Source organism: Diabrotica virgifera, chromosome 9 (genome assembly GCF_917563875.1).
Source record: "Diabrotica virgifera virgifera chromosome 9, PGI_DIABVI_V3a".
Lineage (NCBI taxonomy): Eukaryota > Metazoa > Arthropoda > Insecta > Coleoptera > Chrysomelidae > Diabrotica > Diabrotica virgifera.
This window is the reverse complement of record NC_065451.1, coordinates 202,476,707-202,491,325: the sequence shown is the minus strand read 5'-3', so window position 1 is coordinate 202,491,325 and position 14,619 is coordinate 202,476,707. Positions and strand designations below refer to the sequence as shown.

Genomic DNA, 14,619 nt, shown 5'->3' with positions numbered 1-14,619 from the left:
CAGTCAGCGGAGATGTGCGGATGATAGCATGTTACTTGCCAGTTCTGAGGAAGAAGAACATAATGGAAGAATATAAAAGAAGGTAAACATGAGGGCAGAAGCAGATGAGCTCTCTTCTCTTTGAAACCCTTTTTTAAAAGTACTATAGTTAGTACCAAGTCGATCAGGTAGCCAAGCGGATCAGACGGCCGCCGGCCGACTCACATTCGCTTCACTGTAGAACGGGTTAGCGGACGGTTGTTCAGGCCTTGGTCCTGGCCAGAAAAACAAAAAGTCTAACGCAGTAGTTTAAAATTCCAAGTGAATCTGCTACTTGAATACACTGGTGTTTGACCGACCTATGTAGGAGCAGTACTGCAAGAGATGCGGGCTCGCGTCTCGGTGATAATTGGTGTGCTTTTGATAACGTCAAAATGATTTGTTAATATAAGGATTGCAGAGCTAAGTATAAATGAAAACAATATAGAAATAAGAATTTGACGTTCTAAAAGTAATTTGTCAGTATTAAATCCTGTCACCGATACTCTTTAACATACCTACACGGTGAAACATTATTTAAAATGGAGTGAAAACCGAAACTAAAGGTGTTATAGTCTACACAAAACTTAATGACTTTCATATTTAGAGGAATATTAAAAAATATGATGATTTTTACGATTGGCGTTAGGTTAGATTATTTTATGTCACCAATTAATTTATAAACCATCTACAAGAACAAAATACATAAATCTAAATAAAATATATATTTTTCAGGTACTTATGAAATTTTCTTAGAGCCAATATTTTTACGTGATTTTGAACTATATTATAAGAACGTATTTTGTTGATTGATGATCGCATCTTTCATAATTTTTTTTAACATATTTCCATATCTACTTAGTATTATTTGAGTCACCTTGTAAAAAGATACTTAGCCCTTTAAATAAGTGTACAAAAAATTACACGGTGGATCAGTGACTTTATATTTTTAGTTTTAATTATTTTTTCTACAAAACTAGACTGGCTTTTAAAGTATTGTTACGATTTCCAAATTGAAGCCGGTCTTGACGCGGCTGATTTATAAGGCTGCACCTACATTGGATCCGTATTTCTCCGATCCGACCCGATCCAATACCGGCCGACGTCGAACTGCTTCTCTGCTGTAGCTTCTCCTATCAATCGCTCGATATCGGATCGAAACGGATCGGAGAAATACGAATCCAATGTAGGTGCAACCATTTAATACCATGATTTTGTTTTCAAACCGACGTCGGATCGGATCGGAGAAATACGGATCTAATGTAGGTGTAGCCTAACTCGGCTTCTCGCGTATGTCTTTTCCAGAAGAACAGGGTTGGCCTATATAAACTGAATTGTTTGGGCTTTTTAGTCAGTGGTGAAGTGAATCTCACGTGATGTAAATGGCAGCTATGTACGCCGTTGCTCCCGCTTGGCGGCGCTAGTTTGAGGTCAACGTTTTGACAATTCGTGAAGTTTGTATATGGTGTTTTTGATTTCGATTTAATAAAAATACGGATCTTGGACTGTTTGTGCGTTGAAAAACGAATTGAGAAGGAATGCGAGAGATACTGGAAAAAAGGAAGGCCTTATTGAATGATAAGCTGTATTAATTAATCATCGTTTCAATGTTTTATTTTTGTAGCTCAGAGGGTATAGATCTTAAGGTATTTATTTGGTATTGACTCACTCCCCCCACGAGTCTGACATCTGTGATGATATCTGCCTTACTTTTTTATCAATTTACAATTCAGAAATAAGTTCGCTCAGCATTAATTTTTGTGTTTATTTCATTTAAAAATGTGATGTTTTCAAAATATGGCCGCCATGACAGTTGCGCATTTGGTGTAAATTTGGTTTAAGCATGGGTTGAGCGCAGTTGATTCTGCAATGTTGCCTTATTTAAAAAAAATATAATTCCTTATGGAAATATAGAATGTGTTAATTTAATTAAGTATACTTATTTGGGTGTTTGTCTAGGTGAAAGGCGGCCTTAAATTTAAAGTGAAATTAGAAAAATTTAGGGTTAGGTTTGATCAGGTTATGTTTTAGTCACTAAAAAATATTTGAATGGTACTAGGTCACTTTAATTTTCAGTTATTAACTTGTTTATATTATTTTCGATTAGGTTAGGTTTGATCAGGTTATATTTTAGTTTTATTCTTAAATTATAGAGGCTATTTATTGGAATCAGACAGCAATCATAAAGACCAATGGTAACACGTCAAGGCCAATTGAAATACGAGGTGTCAGACAGGGTTGTGTGCTATCACCCATACTGTTTAACGTCTACTCTGAGGTAATATTTGCCAAGGCTTTATCGCACTCTTCAGAAGGAATCAAAATAAACGGTCAGAGAGTAAATAACATCCGCTATGCAGATGACACGGTATTAATGACTGATTCGGACCATAGTCTGCAGATACTGTTGGATAGGGTTACTAAGAGTTGTGAAAAAATGGGGATGAAGATCAATACTGCGAAAACCAAGGTTATGAAAATATCAAGGAATAAAAATTTACCCCTTCCAATATATGTAAAACACCAACAGTTTGAATACGTAAACCAATACAAATATCTTGGTTGCTAGTTCAACAATCAACTTGATTATAAACAAGAAGTAAGAGCGAGAATAGAGGTAGCCCGCAGGGCCGTGTCGTGCTATGATGCGGTGAGGCAGTCGCATCAGGCGGCATCACAAGGGGGCGGCATAATCGGTAAAATCTAATATAATAACGGATAATTCAAGATTAGAACGAAGTTCTGAAAAGGGTTAGACTTTTGGCTTCACAATGTTTAGCTTTTCGTGGAATAACTGATCATTTGTTTCAACTTAATAATGGAAAATTTTTAAAGTTAGTAGGTACAAACTGCTCTCTGAGTTTGATCCAGTAATGGAAGAACATATCAGGAGAGTTTAACGAGAGTCTGATAAGTGGTTTGTGACTTATTTAAGGAACAGTAGGCAAGATGAATTGATAAGTTTAATGGGTCATGTTATTTTAAACAAAATTTTAGAAATAGCATAAATTGCTAAATATTTTTCGATAATCGCCGATTATACCCCGACGTCATATTGAACAGCTCTCATTGACAATAAAAGTTGTCGCTTTTAATTCTAGTCAGAATAAATTATCGAAGAATTTTTCATTGGTTTTTTTAAGCTAGTGATTCAACCTGTGAAGGTTTAACAGAACTTACTTTGACAAATTTTGAAAAGTAAAGCGGTGTAGTTTAAAGATGTTGCAATATGTAACTATAAATTTGTCAGAAAAAATGAAAAGTTACAGACAATCTAGCTATGTATGACCAAATGAAAATTACTGCTAATGAAATTGCAGAAAATCTTGATATAAGTTCCGAATTTCCAGCTGAAAATGAAATTCGAGCCAGGAGAAAAACAGCCAAAATTTGATTAAGAAAAATCTTTGGATGAGTTCTTAACAGAGGTAGATAAATTTAAAATAAATGTTTTAATCTATATTTTAATAGTTACCATTAATTCTTTGATTGGCCGTTTTTGACTTCTATAGAACACTAGAAAAATATGGTATGAATCTTCATTCAATACTTTCAACAGAAAAAGAATAAGAATTGGATATCGATTCAAATGATATTGCGTGATATATCTCAAATGACACCTTACTCCATAAAATGTTTTTTTAAGGTTTTGAGATTTTGAACTGTTACCAAAATAACCTAATTTCTTTATACCCAAACGTAGTTGTATCACTAAGATTTTTATTAACACTGCCTGTCTCGGTAGCTAGTGGAGAAAGAAGTTTTTCAAAATTAAAAATTATTAAAAACTATTTACGAAGGTCCATAAGACAAACAAAACTAAAAAATTTAGCACTCATTTCAAAAGAGTCGTCACTAGCTGCTACTTTAGACTACACCAATCTGATTGACAGTTTGCCAAAATTAAAGTCAGAAGGGCAAAATTTTAATTAATGTAATAGTACATTGTTTACCGGGTAGGAAAAGCTTAACATTCCTGGACGACTGTGAAGATTGCTAAGTCGAGGCGCAAGCCGAGACTTAGCAACACAGAGTCCAGGAATGTGGCTTTTCCTACGAGGTAAACATACTATTTTTCCGCAAATCGTTTAAAATTCGACAGATATTGATTGATTTAAAAAAAACGCGATAATTTTATTCCCAAATAAATGGTGCTTTGAAATTCCTAATAAAATTACTTGGGTTACTATGGAAACGTATTGAGGTTGAATTGTCAAACTTGACGCTTATAAATTTAATTGCTGGTGTTCTCGAAAGTAAAATGATAAGTGATGATGAAATTTCCATTCCTGGGACTCCTCCAGAGCTGGTTGAGGCAGTGAATACTGCTTCATTAGAATTATTGCCAAAGAAATCAAGAGAAAAGTACGAAAATGCATACAGACGTTTTATGGATTATCGCATGAGTAAAAATACGAGTTCTTTCTCAGAAAATGTTGTAATGGCATACTTCCTAGACCTTTGTTTAAAGATGAAATCTTCAACATTATGGGCCAATTATTCAATGCTGAAGTCAACCCTTGCACTTAAACACAATGTAGATATATCTACATACTCAAAACTTCGTTCTTTATTGAAACGGCAAGCTCAAGGTTATAGGGCAAAGAAATCTAAGATTTTAACGAAGGAAGAAATTGAAAAATTTATCCAGGAAGCTCCAGATAAAGAAAATTTAATGATTAAGGTAATTTACAAGGTTTTAATAGCAATGTGTTTTCTATCATTTATGTAGAACACTAACAACTGTACGGAAATATCATTTCCTTACAGTAAGGAAATGACATTTCCTTACAGTAAGGAAGTCCTGACTTTTTCTTCAAGAAATTTTGACAGGAATGTCAAAATTTCCTGGCGATTTGCGGAAAATGTTATTTAATGTTAATACAGGTTTCATTTAATTGAATGTGTGTTTTGTTTTTAAAATAGAAGTATTCGTGTCGAAATCGTAAATTCGTAAAATTTTTGTGTGGTTTCATTTAATAAAAAAAGTTTCAATAATACTTAAGGTGCGGCATTTCGAAGACTTGCATCATATTGAAAAGATGTACCACACGGCTCTGGTAGCCCGACAAGGGTTTATCAAAATAAAAAGCTTATTTTGTAACAGTCGCATTAATATCAGCCTTAGATGTCGATTTCTGAGTTGTAATGTGTGGTCAATACTTTTGTCTTAACGGAGGCATGGACACTCAACACAACACTGATTAACAAGTTAGAAGCCTTTGAACTCTGGCTTTATAGAAGAATCTTGAAAATACGTTGGACAACCCACACCACCAACGAAAATGTTCTGAGGAGAATAGGTACAGATAGGGAACTGATAAAAATCATTAAAGTTAGAAAAGTTAGCCAGATTTCATGGCTTAGAAATATTAGAGACTGGACCGGCCTTGATTCAACATCTTTGTTTAGAGCCGCATTGGACAGAGACAGATTTGCCAGTGTAGTCGCTAACCTCCACTAAAGGAGAAAGCACCACAAGAAGATGTTTTAGTCATTTTAAAGCATATTTAAAGGTAATAAATCACTTAAATTTTCAGTTATTAATTTGTTTATATTATTTTCGATAACGCTAGGTTAGGTTTGGTCAGGTTATATTTTAGTCACTAAAAAATATTGAGAACTTGAGAATTATTTCAAATTATTATTTCACATTTTTCTATATTATTATTTCAAATATAATTTTTTTTATATTTTCACTCCATAAAAAGCGATTGTAGATGTGGCAACAGTGTGAATGTATATAAAATTGCACATCTTAATCCCTGCGTTTATAATAAATCTTGATCTGAATTTTATAGTGAAGTATTCTGTTTTTTACAGTCGAATCTAGGGGCAATACGTAATCTGTTTCAACAAAATGTTTATTGGAGATACCTACGTGCATTTATTGTCGGCACATATTTATCCCTTCTTATTGCTACAATCCACTTTTTTCTCATCAGAATATCTTTGGGAAACCTGTGTCCTGATGTTCTCGATGAGGATAAATGCACAGCACAACATTGAGCGATTTTATTTTCTCAAGTTTAATTCACACAGCGAAACAAATATACAATATTTACTTAGAAATAGATTGATTTGAAGTGTTGACGTAAGTTGACGTGACCCCCAACTACACGAGCGCCACCTGCGTTGAGCTTTTCAGATTAGCTGCCATTGATTGTACACTCACCGGTACAAAATTCCGCCAGTAAAAATTTTTGTTTGAGTTCGACAATAATTTATAACTTTATTATTTGTACTCCGATTTTCAAGATTCTTGCATCAGTTTGTAGGTACATGTATTGTACAAAAAACATTTTTTGCTTAAATGGCATTATACGGGGGTGAATGAAAGCGTGCTATTTTTTTCCTAACTTTAAAAAATTATTTGGAAAAATTGAAGGGCTGATTTTCTTTCATATTCCTTTCGTATTATCTCGGAGGCATCCCTAAGATTTTGTTTTTTTGAATTATTCGCATATATCTTTTCTTGTAAAGGCTGTAGTAAAAACACTGCTTTGAAGGTTTATTTAATTAAAAATATAAACTCACTAAAATTAATAATACAAAACAAAATTAACAACACAAAACAAAATTAACAACAAAACAAAACAATTGAATAGCGGGTATGTCCACCTCTCGTAGCAACGACTGCTCGCAATCTGCTTGACATCGAATAAATAAAATGTGTTGTAGTGTTATCCTTGCTTGGAGAATAGCCCGACAATCCTCTACCAGGGCCATAACTATATCAAATTTTTTGGAAGCCTAGGATGACGGCGAATTGCTATTTTCAATTCATTCCATAAATGCTCGATAAGATAGAGATCGGGGCTGCATGTGGGCCATTATAAACTTATCAATCCAACCTCTATTTAAGATATTTCTGTTTATAAGTCAATCAGTGTTTTTATTTACAAAAAATTGTGCAGCTCTTACAAGAAAAAAAAAATAATTCCAAAATCTGTAAGTACTGTACGCTCTGGGGCTCAGAAAACTAAGACCCTGGGCCCTGGAAACTGATTAAGAATTCAGGGAAGAAATCGTGAACTTCTCTAGTGGTAAAGGATACACACTTTTTTTCTGTTGTTTTGTTTTAAAGTTCAAGTATATTTTTGAAGTTATACTTCTTTACGATCGAGAGTGAAATTTTATAATGCCGGGCGCATGCGCACACAGACAGTATGTATTTCGTTGCTAATCTTTCAAGATATGTACCTATGTATCAGCGTTGTCAGCGCAAATAAGTCATATTGTATCATATGTATAAAAGGATATATTAGTGTTCTTCGTAAATGTATTATTTATTATAATTTTTGTGTCTTTGGATTTGTCTTCCTTGGGAATAAGATATTTTATAATAATAGTAAGTAACGTGTGATCCAAAATTATTGTCACCATAGGTGGCCCTGAACGACAGAGATAGCTATACAGTGCATGTCTATTCTTAATTCAGATATACTTTCCAGTTTACGTCAACTTTGCAGTGTACGTCAACTTAACAAGAAAAGTTAGGTTATGTAGAGATGTTGGTGGTGGACATATACAGAATCTTGTTTGATTTTATTTATTATTGTTACTTATCATTTTGTTTTTTCTTTTTATTTTTGATTAAAGTTCTGTGTTAAAGGTTTTGATTAATTTTTTATGTTTTATATTGTTAATAAAAATTAATTGATAAACCAGTGATATAAATTCAGATTAAAACAAGACATACGTAATTTTTTGCACGGCTAGCTTTGATCCCAATAATTGTGAATCGCTCGTTATTTTAAAGTATTTTTGTATACGTCGCTTGGTCTATTAAATTTGTCAGTATGTATGAGAAATCTTGTAACCTGTCAAAGCAAAAGTAATATAGCTCAGTGGTGGAGCGTGTGACCGGAGATCAAGAGGTCCCGGGTTCAAATCCCGGACGATTCATATTATTTTTTTTTTTATATTTTTGGTATCGTTTTAATAAAAAAATTTTAAAAGTGGTAGGTAAAGAAAGTTAGTTTAATATTTAAATAAAATACAAATAACCTGTTAAGTATATTAATTTCGTTGAAATCATAATAATAGAAGTATAACTTCTTACGTGCGTACAAAGTACACACACATTCTCTTTTTATTTAAAAACCAATCCACTTTTAGCATTGTTTACCTAGAAGATGTTGAACACCCTCATGTCAAACTTCAAACAATCAACTAAACAAAAGAAAAATCAGCTTAAGGCAAAAAAATTTCTTTACATTCTTCACTAGATCTAGAGCTTGTATAGTTTACCTATGACAGCATATTTAGAATAACGACGAGAGTTTTCAACAAACTGTATTCTAGTTTTAAAATAAAAGTACATACCGCAAACAAAGCAATCACTACAGTGGCACTTGAGGCCAAATTCGGCAGTGTTTACGCGTTGCATACAGGGCGAATCAAAACTAAAGTTGCTTCTGAAAAATTCGATGTTGAAATTTTGTATGGAAAAGTCAGTCTAGGGTTTTAAATCATAGAATAAACTTGTATTATACATTTCCAGTTATTTAAAGCTTAGTAGTGGATAAGATAAACTATTGTAGTTTGGTGTATATTTTTCTGAATTTAATATTGATTCACCCTGTATACTCTATTTTCAATCACTAAAATTGAATATCATCGTATCTTACGCGCTAAATTTAAAATGTAATAATTATATTTAATAATTAATTTTAAAATATACAAAATGTAGTGACCTTGCCCAATTCCAAAACTCTTAGAAACGCTTCTAAAAAAAGTATCGATATGTTTCTAATATACTATCTTAAAGTCTCAGCTAGATATTATTTTGAAGGTTGTTCTGAAGCTATTTTCTTGTGGCATTTTTATAATTAAGTATTTTCTATGGGAAATAAGCCACAATTTTACTAAAAAATGAATTTATTAACGTTTCGAAGCCCAAATCGGGTTTCGTTGTCAAAATATAAAATACTATTGTATAATAAATACACAATAGTATTTTGTATTTTGACAACGAAACCCGATTTGGGCTTCGAAACGTTAATAAATTCATTTTTAATAGTATTTTGTATTTTGACAACGAAACCCGATTTGGGCTTCGAAACGTTAATAAATTCATTTTTTAGTAAAATTGTGGCTTATTTCCCATAGAAAATACTTAATTATTTTTAAGATCAAGTAAACCGCCTTCATCAGATACTTACAGACAAAAATATTGCATATTTCATATTTATACACATTGTTGCAGACTTTGTTACATATCGCCAAAACATATTTTATTTCTTAATATATTTCTTTATTAATAATACTGAGTACGCGTCTGTATTATGGTTCTTTGCAATATATTTTTAATTTACATCTGCAGACCAGTTTTTTTTCTGTTTGTCCAATATCCAAAATACTCTTAAATATGCAAATATAAGCCATAAATCTCACTCCTGTATTTTTTATCGTTCTATTTTCTCTAAAAGTCACCAAAAAACGTTTTAATGCTTGAATATACAGACTAGAAGGCAAAAACTTCGAGAGATTTGATTAAAAAATAAAATATTACAATATTTTTGTCTATATGTGATTCTGTCAAATTATTTATTTATCGTTTCCTTACACATATATTTAGAATTTTTTTTAATATTATTTTTTGCAAAATAGGCTTATTCATTTATGCGGTGTGTCCAAAAACCCACTTCAATATAGAAAACTAGCAGTTTTCTATTACGAAGGGCATTTTTGGACATGCTGTAGTGGATTTGTAACTTAGTTACAATTTTGTACAATTAAACAAAAAGGTGAAACAAGTGGAAGAATTTTATTAAAAAGGCAAATACGTTTATGCTCCCTAAAAACATTTTTAATTTAGTTCTAAAATTTTTAACTTGACATTTTACATAAAATTTTTTCTAATTTTTTTTGTATTTACTTTATTTTCTTGTTGTAGACATTCCTTTAAAAACATCTGTGTCTGTTGTAGTGAAGAGTGAAGTATTACTTATATTCTTCTTTTAAGTGTCTTTAAACTGATCATCTTTAACGGGTCTATCTAAGATGAAAATGCATTTTCATCTTACACAATTATATGTTTTGTAGGTTTTTTAATAAAACCCAAATTTTTATGTCATTCATGAAGTATTATTAATATAAATATAAATCCAATGTTTATTGATAAAGATATGTACATTCTAAATATGTAATGATTTCATTTATTGCCAATGTTATATCTTCTATATTTATAATATTTTTACTTATGATTAATATATTTATTTTTAATATATTGCTTATGCGATATGATTGTAAAAATGAGCAACAATTTAAAATTAGGGAGCATAGATTTTTATGTTTTGCCTTTCCTTCATCTCAAATTAATGGTTCAAGATATTATTAAAAATTATTAAGAGGGGGCAAATGTAAGGATATTATATTGACTAAGATTTTCTTCTAAATTTTGGCCTAAATAGGTACTTTAGATATAGTTTTTTATTTTTAAAAATAGATAAATATTTCACACCAATTTCCTCAAATATCAAATGTTAACCTAGGAGAAAATAGTAGACAAAAATAAAAAGAAGTTTTAACATTTTTGTTGATCCTGGTTTTGTCAAAGTGCTAGAAGATGTTTTGTGGGGTGGCTTAATTTGTTGTTTTTGTTTTCAGCACGAGGACAGTATTTCTTTTAGGCTTCTTTCAATATTTGAATAATATTATTGATCATGTATCCAACTAGGTGGACAAAAATTTAGAAGAAAAGCTTAATACTGTTATAGATTAATTATGAATTATAAAAAAATACAAAAATTGATTACTAATTATCACGTATGCGACTAGCTGGAATTCCTTAGCAAAATTTTGATTTTAGAATAGTTTTCTAAACTATAGTTCGTGTATTTAATACTACCGTTGCTAAAAATATATTTAATAGATGTAAAACTTAAGAAACAAAACTAAACTAAGGAAACTATTAACAATAATTAAGTAAGGATACCAAAAAAATCTTTAAAACGAATCCCGACACTTTCAATAGACAATTTTTTAAGACAAGCATAGTTATTTTCAAATGGAAGATTTTTGCCCAGAAATCGCTTAGATAGATTCTTCTCAGTTGATTAAGTTCCAAAGACTTTTCTGGTACAGTGGAACCCCGTTAACTCGGATTAATCGGGACCGCGGCCGATCCGGGTTATCGAAAATCCGGGTTAGCCGGAGAAAATGGTAAAAATTAATAAAATATGGTATGCTTAAAGATAAACTCCGTTATAATTGTCACACAGACACTGGTAAACCACGTTCGCATTCCACACAAAACCACACATACAAAGCGTCGTCAAGAGTCTCATTCTTAGCTTTATTAGCTTTGCACCGATTGTCCAAACTGTCTTTTGTTATCATTTTGAAAAAAAATTCTTCGATTTTAGTTCTATTTTTCTCCCAATCCGATACTGTAGATGTACCGACACCATATAATGCTGCAAAATCACCTTTATCAATTCTACTTAATGCTTCTAGTTTCTTTGCCATTGTCACTACATTTTTTTTTTGTTGCCCTTATAGACAAAAAACACGCACACAAAATCTGAATAGATTTACGAACGATTACAGAACGGAAGCGAACAATACGACTTTACTACACACAATACCGTCTCTGATGTTATGTTACTTAATAACAGTGATGACTAAGACCATTGTTAAAAAAAGAATTTTAATAGTCTTTTCTAAACAATGCTAAGACAGTTTCAAATAAATAAAGGATAATACAGGTGCCTGTTATTTTCGATAACACGACAATGAATGTGGTGTGCCATGAGTCATTTTTACTATGGTATATGTAGTTCAAATTACACAAATACCCATTATCTCTCAAATATGATATTACATAGAGTTGGTACAAAACCTCGTGAACCTTGAAAATGCGTATGCATAACCGAAATAAAATGAGCCCAAAACATACGACTATTTTATTTGCTGCGAATTGCGCGACAGTGTCCCATCTGCACCTGATATTTTCAGTAATGTCTGATTCAATCGTTTCGTTCGTATATTGACGTCACCAAATGAATGAATTAGGTTCACGAGATTTTGTAACAGCAATACATTTTTATTGTTGAAATGTTTGTCTGATAAAAATCGGTCCGGGTTAGCCGGAGTTCCGGGTTATCGGGGGCCGACTTATCGGGGTTCCACTGTACCTTATCTTGTAAGCTCATTAATATTTTTACCAAATATCTACCTACCAGTTTTTCCAAATTAAGGAAACAACTAAAAAATATTTATAATTTCATAGTATTTGTGGTTAACTGGTACCCATATTAAATAAAAGGGAAAACGGCTATATTGTTTACAAATTAATGTTAGTTTTTAGAAAAATTTAAAAATTTAGAGATCGATGCAAATAACAATAGCGATGAAAAAAATTGTTTTTGCTAGTTCAAATTACATAGATTTCGATTACCTTTTTTGTAGCAGTTGCCGCTAGGGCATCTATGCCATTTCGTTCGTTGCAATCCGGGACTGCACGCTGGGGTTTGTTTTGGTTGGATCAGAGAGAGCAGCATATGTGCCTCCTGATGAGAGACTAATAAGTTTCGAAACCGGTAGAGGTGCTTGCTGCACTCTCTGATTGGACTAGAATATGGTTTCGGCTGTATTTTCGTTTTGTAACAGAATTGAAAATGGTTATTCATTTTTTTTTTATTTTTTACATAGATTTCATTTCAAGAATTTAACATTACGATATGGAAGAACCACTATAGGATGCAGAAAAATAAGTATCCTTGTGATACGCAGATAACACAATTGAATTATACTAGCAGCGAATAGTAATATGACACGTATGCACGCCAATGGAGAATATTAAATTCTTAATTGCATGTCAAAAAATGCGTAATAAATATCTCTTAAATCCTACCAAATTTAATTTGCATATTTCAACCGGTTTTAGAGCAATAAATAAATCGCTAGTTTGTAAGAAAAAATTCAACATCCCGTATATCAAATTCGCAAACGAAGCATTTGCTGACAATATGTTTATGAAGCAAACGGTCATTATTTTTTCATGCAGAATTACCCCTTAAAGTTTGTCGCACTTATTTAGAGAAACCCTGTACTAATGAAGAACATGGCTAGTTGGTAAAGTACCTAACTTTTGTATTATCCAACATAAGCGAATGAATCAAAAAACAGAATGTTATCTAATATAACTTGAGGCTATAGTTGGGTTTTAATTTCAATATTTTATAAAAGCTAGAGTATTCCACTAGTATTCCATAGTAGTGTTGCGAACTTTGAGAAAAAACATAGTTTGATTGATCCACCCGCCATTTAATGAAAATTTATCTTGAATTTAAATTGAAAATGGTTATTCATTTTTGAAAATTTATCTGTTTAGCAACAATATTATTACAGCGATATTGTTAAAGAATAAGGCTATAACATATTAAAAAATCACTCAAATCGGACAACAGGTTTAGGAAATACGAGACATAAAAAATTAACCATTTTTAAGTTGGGAAGTTAATTTTGGCCCAGAATGTAATATAACTGTTGTAAATTAAATTTCCACCAACGCAACTCTTTGTAAACATTTTAACCGTTTCATCTTTCATTAATAATAAAAAAATAAATACAAAATATAGCCTAATTCGTAAATAATATCAACTAACTGAAAGGGTCAAACAATGATCTCAATAACGTTTTATCAAATCGCCTTAACCAAACAACAACATTCTCATCTAAAACAAAAACAAAATATTTTTAAAATGATAACCTTCGATATAGTGCATTATACATAATTAAAATGGAAAATAAACCGACTAGATTTTCTAAAGAACGTTTTGTTGTGTTGGCAGCATTGCACAAGGACTTGGTGCATGAGCAATGGATGACTTCAACGTTCTTGGTACCCGTTCTTCGGAAGCATTGCTTGTCGTCGTGGGAATCTTTGATGTATCCGCAGCCTCGTATCACCCTTGTTTTTCCTTCCACTAAAACAGAAATATTTATATGAAAATTAATACTACAGGGTGGCTGAAAAGTCCCTTTGCAGTAATAAAAATAATGTTTCATTTCAACACTGCGCCAATGTTTGTTGGAGTTCCGGCTCATGAACCGCAATTGAGACCAGTTGAGTTGAGACAGTTGCCAGGGAACTGCTGACAAGACGACCCATCACCCCATTTTGCTCTCACTGTCCGCAACCGCGTGAATGAAATCTTCCTGGACTGATGGATTGGACGAGGTTCTCCAAAATGTCCTTTACCAATGCATTGACAACCAAGAAATCCAGATTTGACAACGCCGGACAATGCACTGTGGTGTTTCATTAAAGAGGAGGTTAGAAAACGCAGATATGTTTTACATGAAAATTTGAGTTTGCCAAGCTTTTACGTCAATAGTAACCAACAGAAAGTCATAGAAACCTGGAAGCATTATTTTAGACCCTACTTGGAACACAAGTAGATATGGAAGATGAAATAGGTACGAAGCGCGTAGAAGAGAATGAAGTAGAGAATGACAGTAGAAGCTCCAACCATAGAAGTTTTCGAAGCTATTAAGGCCCAGAAAAACAATAAAGCCCTGGGAGTTGACGAAATTCCAGCAGAACTGTATAAGAGAAAATATACATTACCCGACGACTTTAAGAAAAGT

General features: G+C 32.3%; 1 protein-coding gene across 1 annotated transcript in view; it reads right to left on the bottom strand.

The window, feature by feature from the left end:
* Positions 1-8,024: 8,024 nt before the first annotated feature.
* The window catches only part of LOC114336851 (uncharacterized), a 36,552-nt gene continuing 29,957 nt past the window's right edge, over positions 8,025-14,619 (bottom strand). The window contains exon 3 of the mRNA XM_028287239.2: positions 8,025-13,955. Coding sequence (XP_028143040.1) covers positions 13,726-13,955 — 230 coding nt within the window. The 3' untranslated portion in view covers positions 8,025-13,725. The remainder of the gene's footprint in view (positions 13,956-14,619) is intronic.